We start from the raw sequence: 12091 nt of genomic DNA, 5'->3' as shown, positions 1-12091 counted from the left end.
AGAATTCAGCGTTACAGCTGGCCAGAGAAGCAGAGTTCCCCATCCTTGGAGACAAGCAGAGGCTTCAGAATCACTGGTGGGGATGTTGAGGGGAACACTTAGGGAACTGATGGGGCTGGTTGAGATGGCTGTAAGAGGTCTTCTAGCCCCCACAACTCTGTACATCCCTGCTTTATAAGTCTTATTGATCAGTGAATCCACAAGCATTGAAGTGGAATCACCAAACCTACTTTAGGAGCTGGTTTTGGTCTTCCCTTTCTGTTCTGTGAATTCTCTGAATCACTGTAGTTTGCTGAAAAAGTTACAAGTACAGCTGGTTCTGGTTTAATCCAGGTCTTCCTGATACAGAGCTGTGGTGCCGGAGTGATCACAGTCCCTAGCCCCAAGGCTGGAGGGAGCTTAAGTGAGAATCTGGTTGCTCTGCCTCCAACTGCTCTCAAGCCCAGCGTCCTACTTGTTGGTCACTGCTCATGTACATAGGACTGATCTGCTTGAGAGACATTAGGATTTACAGCATAGGAAGCCCAGGAAGGGTCAGAGGTGGCCACACCCTCCCTTCCTCTGTTCTTTTTCTCAAGTGGTAAAAGTGTTTTGGCACATGCGACACACCCTTTGGGCACCTACCCAAGAGAAGCTCTCAATAATGAACAGTGATCTCGATTAGTCTTAATTTAGCATCTGACCCAGCTGCCCTCACCTCCTTTGTACTTAAATAGCTCCTTTCATCCAGCAAGTTCAAAGCTGTCTAACAAAATAAACCCACTTATTCTTGCACCATGACAGCGTAGGCAAGCATTGTCCTTCCCATTTAAGGGAGAGAGAGAGAAGGTGAGTCATTCAGTGGTTGAGGGATTCTGCTGGTGACATTAAGTGAGTCAGTGGGGCCCCAGGGTGATTGACCTGTGTTTCTTAAGTTCACATCCAGTGCTCTCTCATTTCTAATTAAAAGATTAGCTTTGATAAGACAGTACATGTGTGTGTGTGCACACGCATCTGTGTGTTTGTTGTATGTGAAGAGTTTCCCTGGAAACCACACAGGTCCTCATTACCATCACCATCACCAGAATCATCATCATCATCATAAAGTCACATAGCTTCATCATCATCATCATCGTCATAGAAGCATATATCCATCAAACTCTTACTATGAGCCAGGCGCTGGTTTACATCATAGCTACAATCATATGGGTAAACTCATTTAATCATTACAGCAATCCTAGAAAGCCAATGCTATTGTTTCCTCATTTTGCAAACAAGGAGCCAAGACTCAGAGAGGTTAAGTAACATGCCCAAGGTCACACAGCTATTAGGTGGTGAAGCCAGGATTCAGATCCAAGCAGCCTGCCTCCGGCAACTGTGCTCTTAACCACTGTGCTTTACAGAGGCCAAGTCTCAGATTTTTGTCAACATGATGATAGAATCATAATAACCCAATTGTTTTGATTCCTTTCCTTGAAGGAAATGAGTATGTTTATGTTAGAAGAAACGTTTCTGAGAATTTATACAACCAAGGGTGGTACAAGGAATGAAAGTCCTTTAGTATCACAGGATCTTGAAGCTTGAGGACTCTGGTAATTTTAATAAACTGAGAGTTGCCAAAGAAGCTCAACTCACCTCCTGCCATTGTAAAACCACCTTGTCTACTGAGAAAGAGGAGGAGGAAAATAGAATCTATAGATGTTCATTGTTTCACCATTTACAAAGCACTTGTTAAAGTACTTTGTGTTGTATCCAAATGGAGGCCCCAAACAACCCTGAGAGAGGGGAACAGGCATCACAATCCCCCTTGTGCAGAGGGAGAAGTACAGTTGTAGGGAGGTGAAATGACCCCTCTGCACCTCACGGCAGGTGAGGGGCAGCTCCATGCACCCAACCCCAAGTCTTCTCATTTCTGTTCCCCTGCTCTTTCCCTGTTCCCAACTGTGAGGGCCTTGCTGGAGGTACATGGGGATAAAACTTCACATTCACACCACTCTGAAATCCTGGATGGATTTTACGGGAAAGGCATCCTAGGGTCTGGGATCTCGCTAGGGGTGATCTTCTCAGTGCTGTCCCCCATTAGCATTTTAGACTCAGCTTCTGACCTTTCGCCATCGCCTGGAAGCTCCCCTGTTTGATGCTGGTTATTGCATCCAAATGTCCCTTTCCCTTCTTCCTCCCTAGTTCTTGGACATCCTATACAACCTGCCTCAGTGATTGACATTGGTCTCCAAGGCCCTCTGCCCTCAGGAGGTCTCTCTGGTCTCAAGGGGGCACAACTGTGTCCACTCACCAGCAGGACTGCGTACTCCCTCTGTTTCCCTCTACCAGCCTTATTCCCCTTTCTATTTCCTCTGTCAATTTACTTGATTTACTGCGGTTACTTTTCTTTTTCTGCCCCACACCACATCCCTGGAATGATTTCTTATACTGCACCTGGCAAAAAGCATGTTTCATTTGCTTTGAAACTTACCTTGACTCCCATGGATCCTGTGGGGATGCCACAGGGCTGAAGAGATGGGCCATCACCACTGCCTCTCCTGTGGTCTGCAAAGCAACAAGAACCAGATGCCGAAACAATTCATTACCCTGCCTGGCTGAAGACTAGATTATTAAAAGGAACAAGATTCTAATGAGAACAGTTCTCTGAATCCTGCTTGAGTCACTTAGAGAGCGAAGCACAAACAACTCTTTGGGATACAAGTGCATAACCTGAAATAGCTTCATCCCCTCACCATGTGGCTGAAAATCATGAGCTGGATTGGAATGCCCTAAATGGGGTTTGGGTCAGGGTGGGTGTAGGAAGAAATGGAGTGGGTAGGGGAAGGAGATATTTTTGGGTGAAGGCCCAATCACATTACATTATGTTAGCTGTGGACCTGTCTGCTTAGCAGGACTCAGAGTTCCCGGGTGGTGGGGACATGACATGCCCCCACTCCCCACAATGTCCCCCGCCCCTGGGACTGTAGATGTGCAGATGCACACAGTAGATGTTCAACAAGTGACTAATGCCCATAATGTCACACGTACATTTTTCTTTTTATTTATTTTTAATTTTTAGATGGGGTCTTGCTGTTGCCCAAGTTGGAGTGCCGTGGCATGATCTTGGCTCACTGTAACCTCAAATTCATGGGCTCAAGCAATCCTCCTGCCTCAGCCTCCAGAACATCTGGGACTAAAGTGTGCTCCACCAAGCCTGGCTCGTTTTTAAATTTTATTTTATTTTAATTTTTTTTAGATGGAGTTTCGCTCTTGTTGCCCAGGCTGGAGAGCAATGTTACGATCTCTGCTCACCGCAACCTCCGCCTCTTGGGTTCAAGCGATTTTCCTGCCTCAGCCTCCCAAGTGGCTGGGATTACAGGCATGTGCCACCACGCCCGGCTAATTTTGAAACTCATTTTTAATATTTTTTTGTAGACATGGGGTCTCGTTAAGTTGCCCAGGCTAGTCTTGAACTCATGGGCTCAAGTGATCCTCCCACCTCAGCCTCCCAAAGTGCTGAGATTACAGATGCAAGCCACTGTGCCCAGTACCCATTTTCTATTTACATTGAATACAAACATATTTCCAAATGTCCATCTTACACCTTCTAAATATCTCATCTCCTTAACTTCTGGCTATTTCTCATACATATTGGGGACCCATCTTGGCCTGAATTGTTCATAAAAAACATTTTTTTCACCAGAACTACGATTCTTTTGTTTTAGTTTAGTCTTATGCTCAGCATAGAGAAGCTGTGTAATAAATGTGTTCTGAATTAAATTGAACTAAATAATGAATGTGGGTTTGATAGCCCACTGACTGCTCAATTTCTCCTTGAATGAAAAAAATTTGCAACTATTCCAACTAGGAAACTAAGAGAATACATGAATTCTATCCCTTGCCTGTGTGAGGTCATGGGGACCTTACAACCCTGGGGTCCCATTTTCCCCACTAATTCAAGGAGCAAATTCACTCAAGCCCACTGAGATCTTAGAAACACTGCAAGAAAGAAGCTAGATTTACAAGAGATGGCAGCATTGTGTTTACTCACCAGCCAGTCTCTCTGTGGTCCCCATCCTGAATTCTTGTGCCACTTCACATTCTGCAGGGCAACCAGCAGGGAGAAAAAGGAATCTCTAGGAGTAACCAGAAGATAACAGGGGTCGCTTGTTCTCTCCTGCATCTTCTATGTGGCTGTTGACGGGCCATGACCTGCAGCCAGTGCAGGACTGACTCTCCCTGCTTCATTTCTCCTTTCTTCTCTTCCCACTCCTTATTCCTTCAGGAACAGGCAGTGTTGCTCCTTTTAGACCTTACACTGCCTGGGTGTAGATGGCAGTATATTTCTCAGCCACAAACAAATCTTAAGCTGGATCACAGAGGTGATGCTTTGGTCTGGACACCTTGGAACAATGTCACTTCTTTCAGAGGCCTCAGAAGCTGCAGTCCCGTGTCCATAGATCTTTTGAGTCAACTCGATTTATGCCTTGCAGGACACTCAGCATGGTGGGCCACTCCTCAGTCTATTGGCTTATTTTGCCTTGGCTTCTTCTCAGCTTTGCATTCTCCAGGTTAGCCCCTTGGAAGCTGGGCTAACTTTGTCTGATTTGTTGCATGATTCTGAAGATTCTTCCCTCCTAACTTTCTTCCTTGTCTCTTCTTTTTCTTGTTATCTCTCCTCGTCTCCATCTCTTTCCATTTTTCTGATCTCTCTGCATTGTACAAAAATTCTATGTTTGCTTTCTTGTCAATCCATTCCTTGAATCTTCTCATACTTAGAGCCTAAACACTCTTCTTTGACTACAGTCTCCATGAGGCTATGCCGGCCAGTCAGTAGATAGGACCCAAGAGCTTGGAGAAAACAGCTGGCATTTAGTCTGGGCTTAGGTTAAAGCCTCCCTGGCTGGGGAAGAAGAAAGGGCTGAGGAAATAGCTGCTTGCTGGAAAGCCAGTGCTTGGAGCAGGCTGACAAGAGTTAGGAAGCAGAAGGCCTGTGCTGTCATCTATAAGCTAGTGCTCATCAATCAGATGCATGAGCCTTTCCATTCACCCCAAGCCCAGATGAAATGAGACAGAAGCTCCCCACAGACAGCTGCCGCCTAGCCTTGCGTCCTTCCTCTGGAAAGTTTCAAGGGTAACAGCCTGTAGACCCGCCTATTTCTCCACGTTTAATTGTCTTGCAAGGAAACAAAGAAGTATAGATTTTATTATAAGTCTAGATCTTCCTTGTAGTGCTGTGGGTCTTTTCATCTGAATGGCATTATAATAAGCAGTGATAATGGTCTTGGGGAGTGTAGATGAAGGACCTTTTATCTGAGACCCAAGCAGAGTGTGACATGAATACCATCATGAAAGCTCAATGGGAGAAGCACTCCAATAAGTTGTCAATAAAACGGCAGCTCTGGCTGGCAGCCAAAGCCACAGTGGAGATGGGGGTGCTGCCTCCAGAGATGCAGGTGGTACCTGACGGTGCCTATAATTATGCAACTTTTATATATTCAGAACTTTGGCTACCTCTTCCTCAGATCTTCTAGTGCCTTCCTTCACCTCCCAAAGCAACCCCAAGTGACTCCAGCTTGCCTTGCAAAACCCCCTTGCTCATGCCGTGCTCAGCATTTTCTTTCCCGGTGCACAGGTCCTTGGATTTAATTATACAACCACAGAGACCTCCTTTGGTACCTTTAGACCTTTGGTTCTTAAAGCAGGGGGCATCTACAGTAGGGCTGGAGATGGGAAGCCCAGGACAGAATATAGCCCATCTTCCTGGTGTATCCTTTTCTCTTAGTGAATTGGGCAAAACATTTGAAAGTTTAACTGGAAATTTAAAAGGGGCTTTTAGAAAACATTAAAGCCAACATGGATATATTATGGAATATAGGGTCAATTCACATGAAGTTTAAAGATCAAATACATGTGATTTCATGCCTGTGGAGGCCCCTTTGGGCTATCTCCTGACTTTCCTAACATATCCATCTACTCTGTTTGGATACTATGGACACCCGAAGAAATGTTTGACAAACACCTCCTTATTCCTTTCTCTCTCCTTATTCCTTTCTCTCTGCCCCTAAATATCTTTTCTAGGTCATTTAAATGCCTTTTTCTGTTTGTTTTTTGAGACAGAGTCTCGCTCTGTCACCCAGGCTGGAGTGCAGTGGCGGGATCCTAGCTCACAGCAAGCTCCGCCTCCCGGGTTCTCACCATTCTCCTGCCTCAGCCTCCCGAGTAGCTGGGACTACAGGTGCCCGCCACCACACCCAGCTAATTTTTTTTTGTATTTTTAGTAGAGATGGGTTTCACTATGTTGGCCAGGATGGTCTCAATCTCTTGACCTCGTGACCCGCCTGCCTCGGTCTCCCAAGGTACTGGGATTACAGGCATGAGCCACCACGTCCAGCCTTAAGTGTGTTTTTTATGGCTCTCTCAGTTTGCACTTTTCAGCCTTCTTTCAAAATGATCTCTTACCCTAGAAACTTCTCTGTTCTCAAACTAGTTATCAAAGCCTCTACCTTTAAAATTCTCTCCTCTACAATTTTCTTAAGTAATATGCAGTGTTGGCGGGGAAGTATTACACGGACCCGTAAAACACAAATTGCTGTCTAATATTTTCATCCCTGTCCTCCATTGATTCTAGTCATCCACCTTAAGGCTTCCAAGGCATGGAATGCTCCATCATTTGAAGATTCTTCTTTAAATGAAGAGGGAAACACAGTCCACTGTGGCCTCTTAATGCAACTTCTTCCTCAAACCAATCCGTGTTTCTCCCTAGAAATGGCAGGTGGACCAGGACATGAGTATGTTTATGGGCCTGCAGGATTATGTGACACAAAAGAATGTCATTGGATGGATCAACACCTCAATTAATGAGGGCAGATACTTGGGCTGGACTGTGTAGCCTCTTTGAAGGCCTACCACAGAACTCTGATTTCATGGGTGGACTGTCTGCGGAGGAGTCCTGACTTAGCAAGAAGCCCAAGTAAAGAATTTTATGGGACAAGGGACTCTTCTGAGGAAGGCAAATAACAGACTGAAGGAAAGGGCGTTTGAAAAGAAGTGAAGAAATAAAAAGAAAAAAGACATTACATACTGTGTCCACACCCTCTGCAGTGGGATATAAATGCTCCCTAGAGGAAGGAGACCCACAGCTCTGTGGCTTGGAGAATTTAGACTCTGTCTTCAGCCAGGCACTCACTCCCTCCCTCCCAGCACCATGCCCTACAACTTCTGCCTGCCCAGCCTGAGCTGCCGCACCAGCTGCTCCTCCCGGCCCTGCGTGCCCCCCAGCTGCCACGGCTGCACCCTACCCGGGGCCTGCAACATCCCTGCCAATGTGAGCAACTGCAACTGGTTCTGCGAGGGCTCCTTCAATGGCAGCGAGAAGGAGACCATGCAGTTTCTGAACGACCGTCTGGCCAGCTACCTGGAGAAGGTGCGTCAGCTGGAGCGGGACAACGCGGAGCTGGAGAGCCTCATCCGGGAGCGGTCCCAGCAGCAGGAGCCCTTGCTGTGCCCCAGCTACCAGTCCTACTTCAAGACCATCGAGGAGCTTCAGCAGAAGGTGAGGGTTATTGCTGTCATCTCCAAGCAAGAGAGTTTGCAGTGATTCTGTCTGTGATAGAGAAGTGTGTTTCTTGCTTCTGTGCTGTCATAATTCTTGCTTCCTCTTTTATTTCAAAATGTCTTTTTAAGTCATTTTTAAAAAGTTGATGATGTCATATCTATTTTCAGTCCTCACTAAGCCACCTCTCACTCCCCAGATCCTGTGTACCAAGTCCGAGAATGCCAGGCTTGTGGTGCAGATCGACAACGCCAAGCTGGCTGCGGATGATTTCAGAACCAAGTGAGTTGTTCGGAATTTGCACTAGTGTCCATTTCTTCTGTTTAATCTTTAGTTACAGAAAAGGGATTTCCATGGCTGTACTGAAAAACAGATCTACCCACTTGCTGTGAAGGATTCTGCAGAGGATTGGGGAGAACCAAGCAAAGAAATCACAAAAATAGATGAGGACTCACATCAATCTGTTTGTTTTGGGATGGATATTGGGTATTGATGGAGCCTCCAGAAACCTCTGTCTCCTGGGCCTATTCATTACAGAAAGTGGAAAGATAAGGCACATGAGGTTATCAAAAATCATTCCTGTGAGTGTTGAAGATCTACCAAGTAGTGCTCTGACCCGCTCCTTGTGCAGGTACCAGACTGAGCTGTCCCTGCGGCAGCTGGTGGAGTCGGACATCAACGGTCTGCGTAGGATCCTGGATGAGCTGACCCTGTGCAAGTCCGACCTGGAGGCCCAGGTGGAGTCCCTGAAGGAGGAGCTGCTGTGCCTCAAGAGCAATCACGAGCAGGTGAGACTAGAAATGAGAAATGCACAAACCTGTCTCAGCCTCTGACTCAGGGTAGCTTTAGTGATTAGGGGCAGCAGAATGCAGAGTATGAGTACAAGGCTGAGGGTTTCCTTTAAAAACATCACGGCAAGAGAAAAATTGGAGAGAGATAAGACCTGTTCATGTTCCCAGACAGGAAACATCTTTCACTTTAAACTAGCACATTCTTTGAGTTGCCCAGAGCAGCTCCATGTGCTTGAAATTGGTCAATAGTTATAGAATGAGTCCTAGCATTGCAGTGTTACTGCTTTGCAAAGTCTTTTTTTTTGCCAAAGACCAAGAAAAAAAATCAAACCTTATAAATGTGAGTCTCTACTCTTTCAAAGTATTGGTGAATAGTGTTTGTGAGCTTCTTCCTCTCTCTCCTGGGAGGGGCCATGATATGCTCTTATCTCTTACTTGACAACAAGAGTTTTTTGATATACGGTCTGAAATTGCACAGCCAATTTTATTTTTTTTTGGTATGCTGAGGTCCTCACAGCCAGTTGTAAACTGGGAAAGTTGAACCTCAATTAGTCCATCCTTCAGTGGCATCCAAGCAAACTTTTGGGATTTTTTTCTGAAGCCAAGTGCCACGGCACAGCAGATGGTGGGGAGGGGGCTATGCCACATGGAGTGCCTTGAGCTGTCACAGACTGCTCCACTCAAAGTTTCTGTTCTGAGAGAACAGACTAACAGGGCTTCAACAAGCAATGCCATTCCTTAGAGTCCATTCTTTGCTGAGCATAGTAACTCTTGTATTTTCTGCATCCATAGGAGGTCAACACCCTGCGCTGCCAGCTTGGAGACCGTCTCAACGTGGAGGTAGATGCTGCCCCCACTGTGGACCTGAACCGGGTGCTAAATGAGACCAGGAGTCAGTATGAGGCCCTGGTGGAAACCAACCGCAGGGAAGTGGAGCAATGGTTCACCACGCAGGTGGGCATCTAAGCACGTGGCCACTCAGGACCCAAGGCCCACCCTATGGCCCCAGAGGCAGGGTCTGATCCTTTCTCCCCTTGGGTGTTTCAGACCGAGGAGCTGAACAAGCAGGTGGTATCCAGCTCGGAGCAGCTGCAGTCCTACCAGGCAGAGATCATCGAGCTGAGACGAACGGTCAATGCCCTGGAGATTGAGCTGCAGGCCCAGCATAACCTGGTGTGTATTGTTCTGACCTGCTGGTGAGCAATGGGAAATTGGGAGGCAGAGTCCTGGGGATGCCCTTGGGGCCACACACTCTCCTTAGCTCTTGAAGCTTGTGACTTCCTTGGAATCCTATGAAGAAACCCTTTGAAGGAGCAGCTCTCTGACATTCCGGATCTTCCCCACCACAGCGAGACTCTCTTGAAAACACACTGACGGAGAGCGAGGCCCGCTACAGCTCCCAGCTGTCCCAGGTGCAGAGCCTGATCACCAATGTGGAGTCGCAGCTGGCGGAGATCCGCTGTGACCTGGAGCGGCAGAACCAGGAGTACCAGGTGCTGCTGGATGTGCGTGCCCGGCTAGAGTGTGAGATCAACACGTACCGGAGCCTCCTGGAGAGCGAGGACTGCAAGTGAGTACATGGGCAGATGTATTTGATGAAGCGGTGCACGTGTGAGTGTAATACTCAGACACAATGCAAAGATTGCATACCTTGGAAAGGAAATTATGCCTTCACGCTAGACATGCTCAAACAGAACTCAGACAATATAATATGGCCATCATTTAAAACATAAATGGTTTGGTAGCAAGAGTTGTTTGATGTACAAATTGAAATTGCACTGCCAAGTCTTTGCATTCTACTATGATAATATGCATGACTGCATGATATGTGATCAATGCCTTACTTTTTACAATACCGTATTGTCTAGTGGGTACATTCCCATAGACTACCTGATTTGATCTTATAATTACCACCAGGTGGGCTGGATCAGTATTTCCTCCAATCTATAGGAAAGTAAACTGGGGCTTGGAGAAGGTAAATGACTCAACCCATGTCATCAGTTTGGCATGAACGGATTTGAGAGTAGACATCAGAGTTTCAGAGTTTCTGTCTACCTTGGTGCTCTATGGCAGGGAGACCATGAACAATGTGAGCTATCTTTGTAGCAGGGGAGCCTGTGCCTTCTCTGTTCTAGGCTAGGCCAAGTCCTGACAGGCATTCTTACCCTTGGGGATATCTCTGGCATATGATTTTAAAATTTTCCTTAACTCACCTTTCCACATCATTCTTTTGTCTCCAGTCTGCCCAGCAATCCCTGTGCCACGACCAACGCGTGCAGCAAGTCCATCGGACCCTGTGTCTCCAATCCCTGCACACCTTGCGTTCCTCCTGCCCCCTGCACACCCTGTGCCCCACGCCCCCGCTGTGGGCCCTGCAATTCCTTCGTGCGCTAGAACCTAGGAAATGGCGGAGGAGCAAGGATGCAGGGCCCAGGACTGCAGAGCTGTGACCTGGCTCTGGTTTAACAAAAGGGGCCTGAAAACATCATTTGCATGGCTGGAGTGGCCCCCGTAAGGCAGCCAAGAAACTTACCCAAAGCCTGCAGCCTCCCCAACTACTCTAGACTGTCCTGCTCACCCTTTCCTTCCTGGGGGTCTGTTCCTTCCTATGCTCACCCAGAGAACTCTCTGATGTCCCCGTGGCCCTCCCTTTTAACCTCCTAATAAATATCATTTCCTTGGCAAAGCAGATGCCTTTTTCATTTGTATTCATTTGTTTCAACGTGCTCATCACCTGAGTAAGCTGTAAAAAGCCACTTGAAAGACAGGCCATATAATGGCCTGACTCTTGGATCCCAGAGCAGTTTCATGCCTCGGGGGCAGATGGCGAATCTGGTGCCCTGGACCCAGGAGCGAGGCAGGCAGGCCTGTGGGAAGAAGGGTGGAGGGGCTGAGTGCTGCAGTCCCTATCTCCCCCTGGTCGTTCTTGGATTTTTTCCTTCTGACTTGGACATCTCCCAGAGCTGCTTGTATCCAAATCTGAATGGAGGAGGCATGAGCTGTGGGCTGGAAAGAAGCTCTGGAAAACTCATCTTCTTCCAGTGGGAGTTTCGGGTTCAGTGCTGTATTATTCTGGGTTATTGGTGGTCCAGGAATTTCCCAGTGAAGAGACCCTCTGACCTGCCCTCCTGTGCCCAAGAATTCCTCCTTTCCCTTGTGTGGGTCAATCATTATCAGCCTGGGCTTCCAGCTCCTCTCTTCCCTCCTCGACTCCAGGTCTTAGAGACCCCATCAACTCTTTATTTGATCCTTTGGCCTTTCTCAATTCAATCCAACCAGTACCTGTTGAATAGCTACTCTGTGCAGACGCTGGGTGGTGGATTGGGGAGAGACACATGAAGAAAGACGCAGTTCCTGACCGCAACTTATTTATAATTTTTTAAAAGGGATAAAACTAGTCCCCGAGTGGTGCTATTGTAAGGCCCAGTTCCCTGGCACTGTGAACAGCTGGTGGGTGCTACAAGGAACTCTGAGTACTGAAAGGGACAATGCTGGCGCCCGATGGCATCAGTGTATATCAAGAAAGGGCATCTTTCTTTGACTCTCATGAAGACCCATGAAAGTGCTTAACTATAGACTTCCTGAAACCTCAGAGGGCCATTATGATCTGAAGGGATCAGAGGTCTCTGACTTTTCCCAGCACACCAGGCTTTCCTAGCAGGAATCAGACTCCACTTGGGTGAAACATAGTCCTGTGTCCTAAAATGATCAAGTGAATTGAAATTGTATATATATTTGATAAAGCAATGATTCTCTCCACCATAATTTCTCCCTTGATTCTTCT

The 12091-nt window shown here is 47.0% G+C and overlaps 1 protein-coding gene across 1 annotated transcript; it reads left to right on the top strand.

Annotated features, from left to right (window-relative positions):
* Positions 1–7167: 7167 nt before the first annotated feature.
* Positions 7168–10996, top strand: LOC105472162 (keratin, type I cuticular Ha1). The gene is made up of 7 exons (XM_011725177.3): positions 7168–7516; positions 7716–7798; positions 8148–8304; positions 9100–9261; positions 9355–9480; positions 9657–9877; positions 10548–10996. The coding sequence occupies exons 1-7, from the start codon at positions 7169–7171 to the stop codon at positions 10699–10701; spliced, it is 1251 nt and encodes a 416-aa protein (XP_011723479.2). The 5' UTR covers position 7168; the 3' UTR covers positions 10702–10996.
* Positions 10997–12091: the final 1095 nt, after the last annotated feature.

Source organism: Macaca nemestrina, chromosome 17, assembly GCF_043159975.1.
Source record: "Macaca nemestrina isolate mMacNem1 chromosome 17, mMacNem.hap1, whole genome shotgun sequence".
NCBI classification, from domain to species: Eukaryota; Metazoa; Chordata; class Mammalia; order Primates; family Cercopithecidae; genus Macaca; species Macaca nemestrina.
Note: the sequence above shows the minus strand (reverse complement) of the source record. Positions and strands in the feature narration are given on the sequence as shown.

Bases quoted from the DNA above. Each gene is read 5' to 3' on its own strand.
- LOC105472162 (XM_011725177.3), top strand. From the start codon at position 7,169: ATGCCCTACAACTTCTGCCTGCCCAGCCTGAGCTGCCGCACCAGCTGC. The intron at 7,517-7,715 runs GTGAGGGTTATT...CTCACTCCCCAG, and splicing joins TCGAGGAGCTTCAGCAGAAG to ATCCTGTGTACCAAGTCCGA. The intron at 7,799-8,147 runs GTGAGTTGTTCG...CTCCTTGTGCAG, and splicing joins GCGGATGATTTCAGAACCAA to GTACCAGACTGAGCTGTCCC.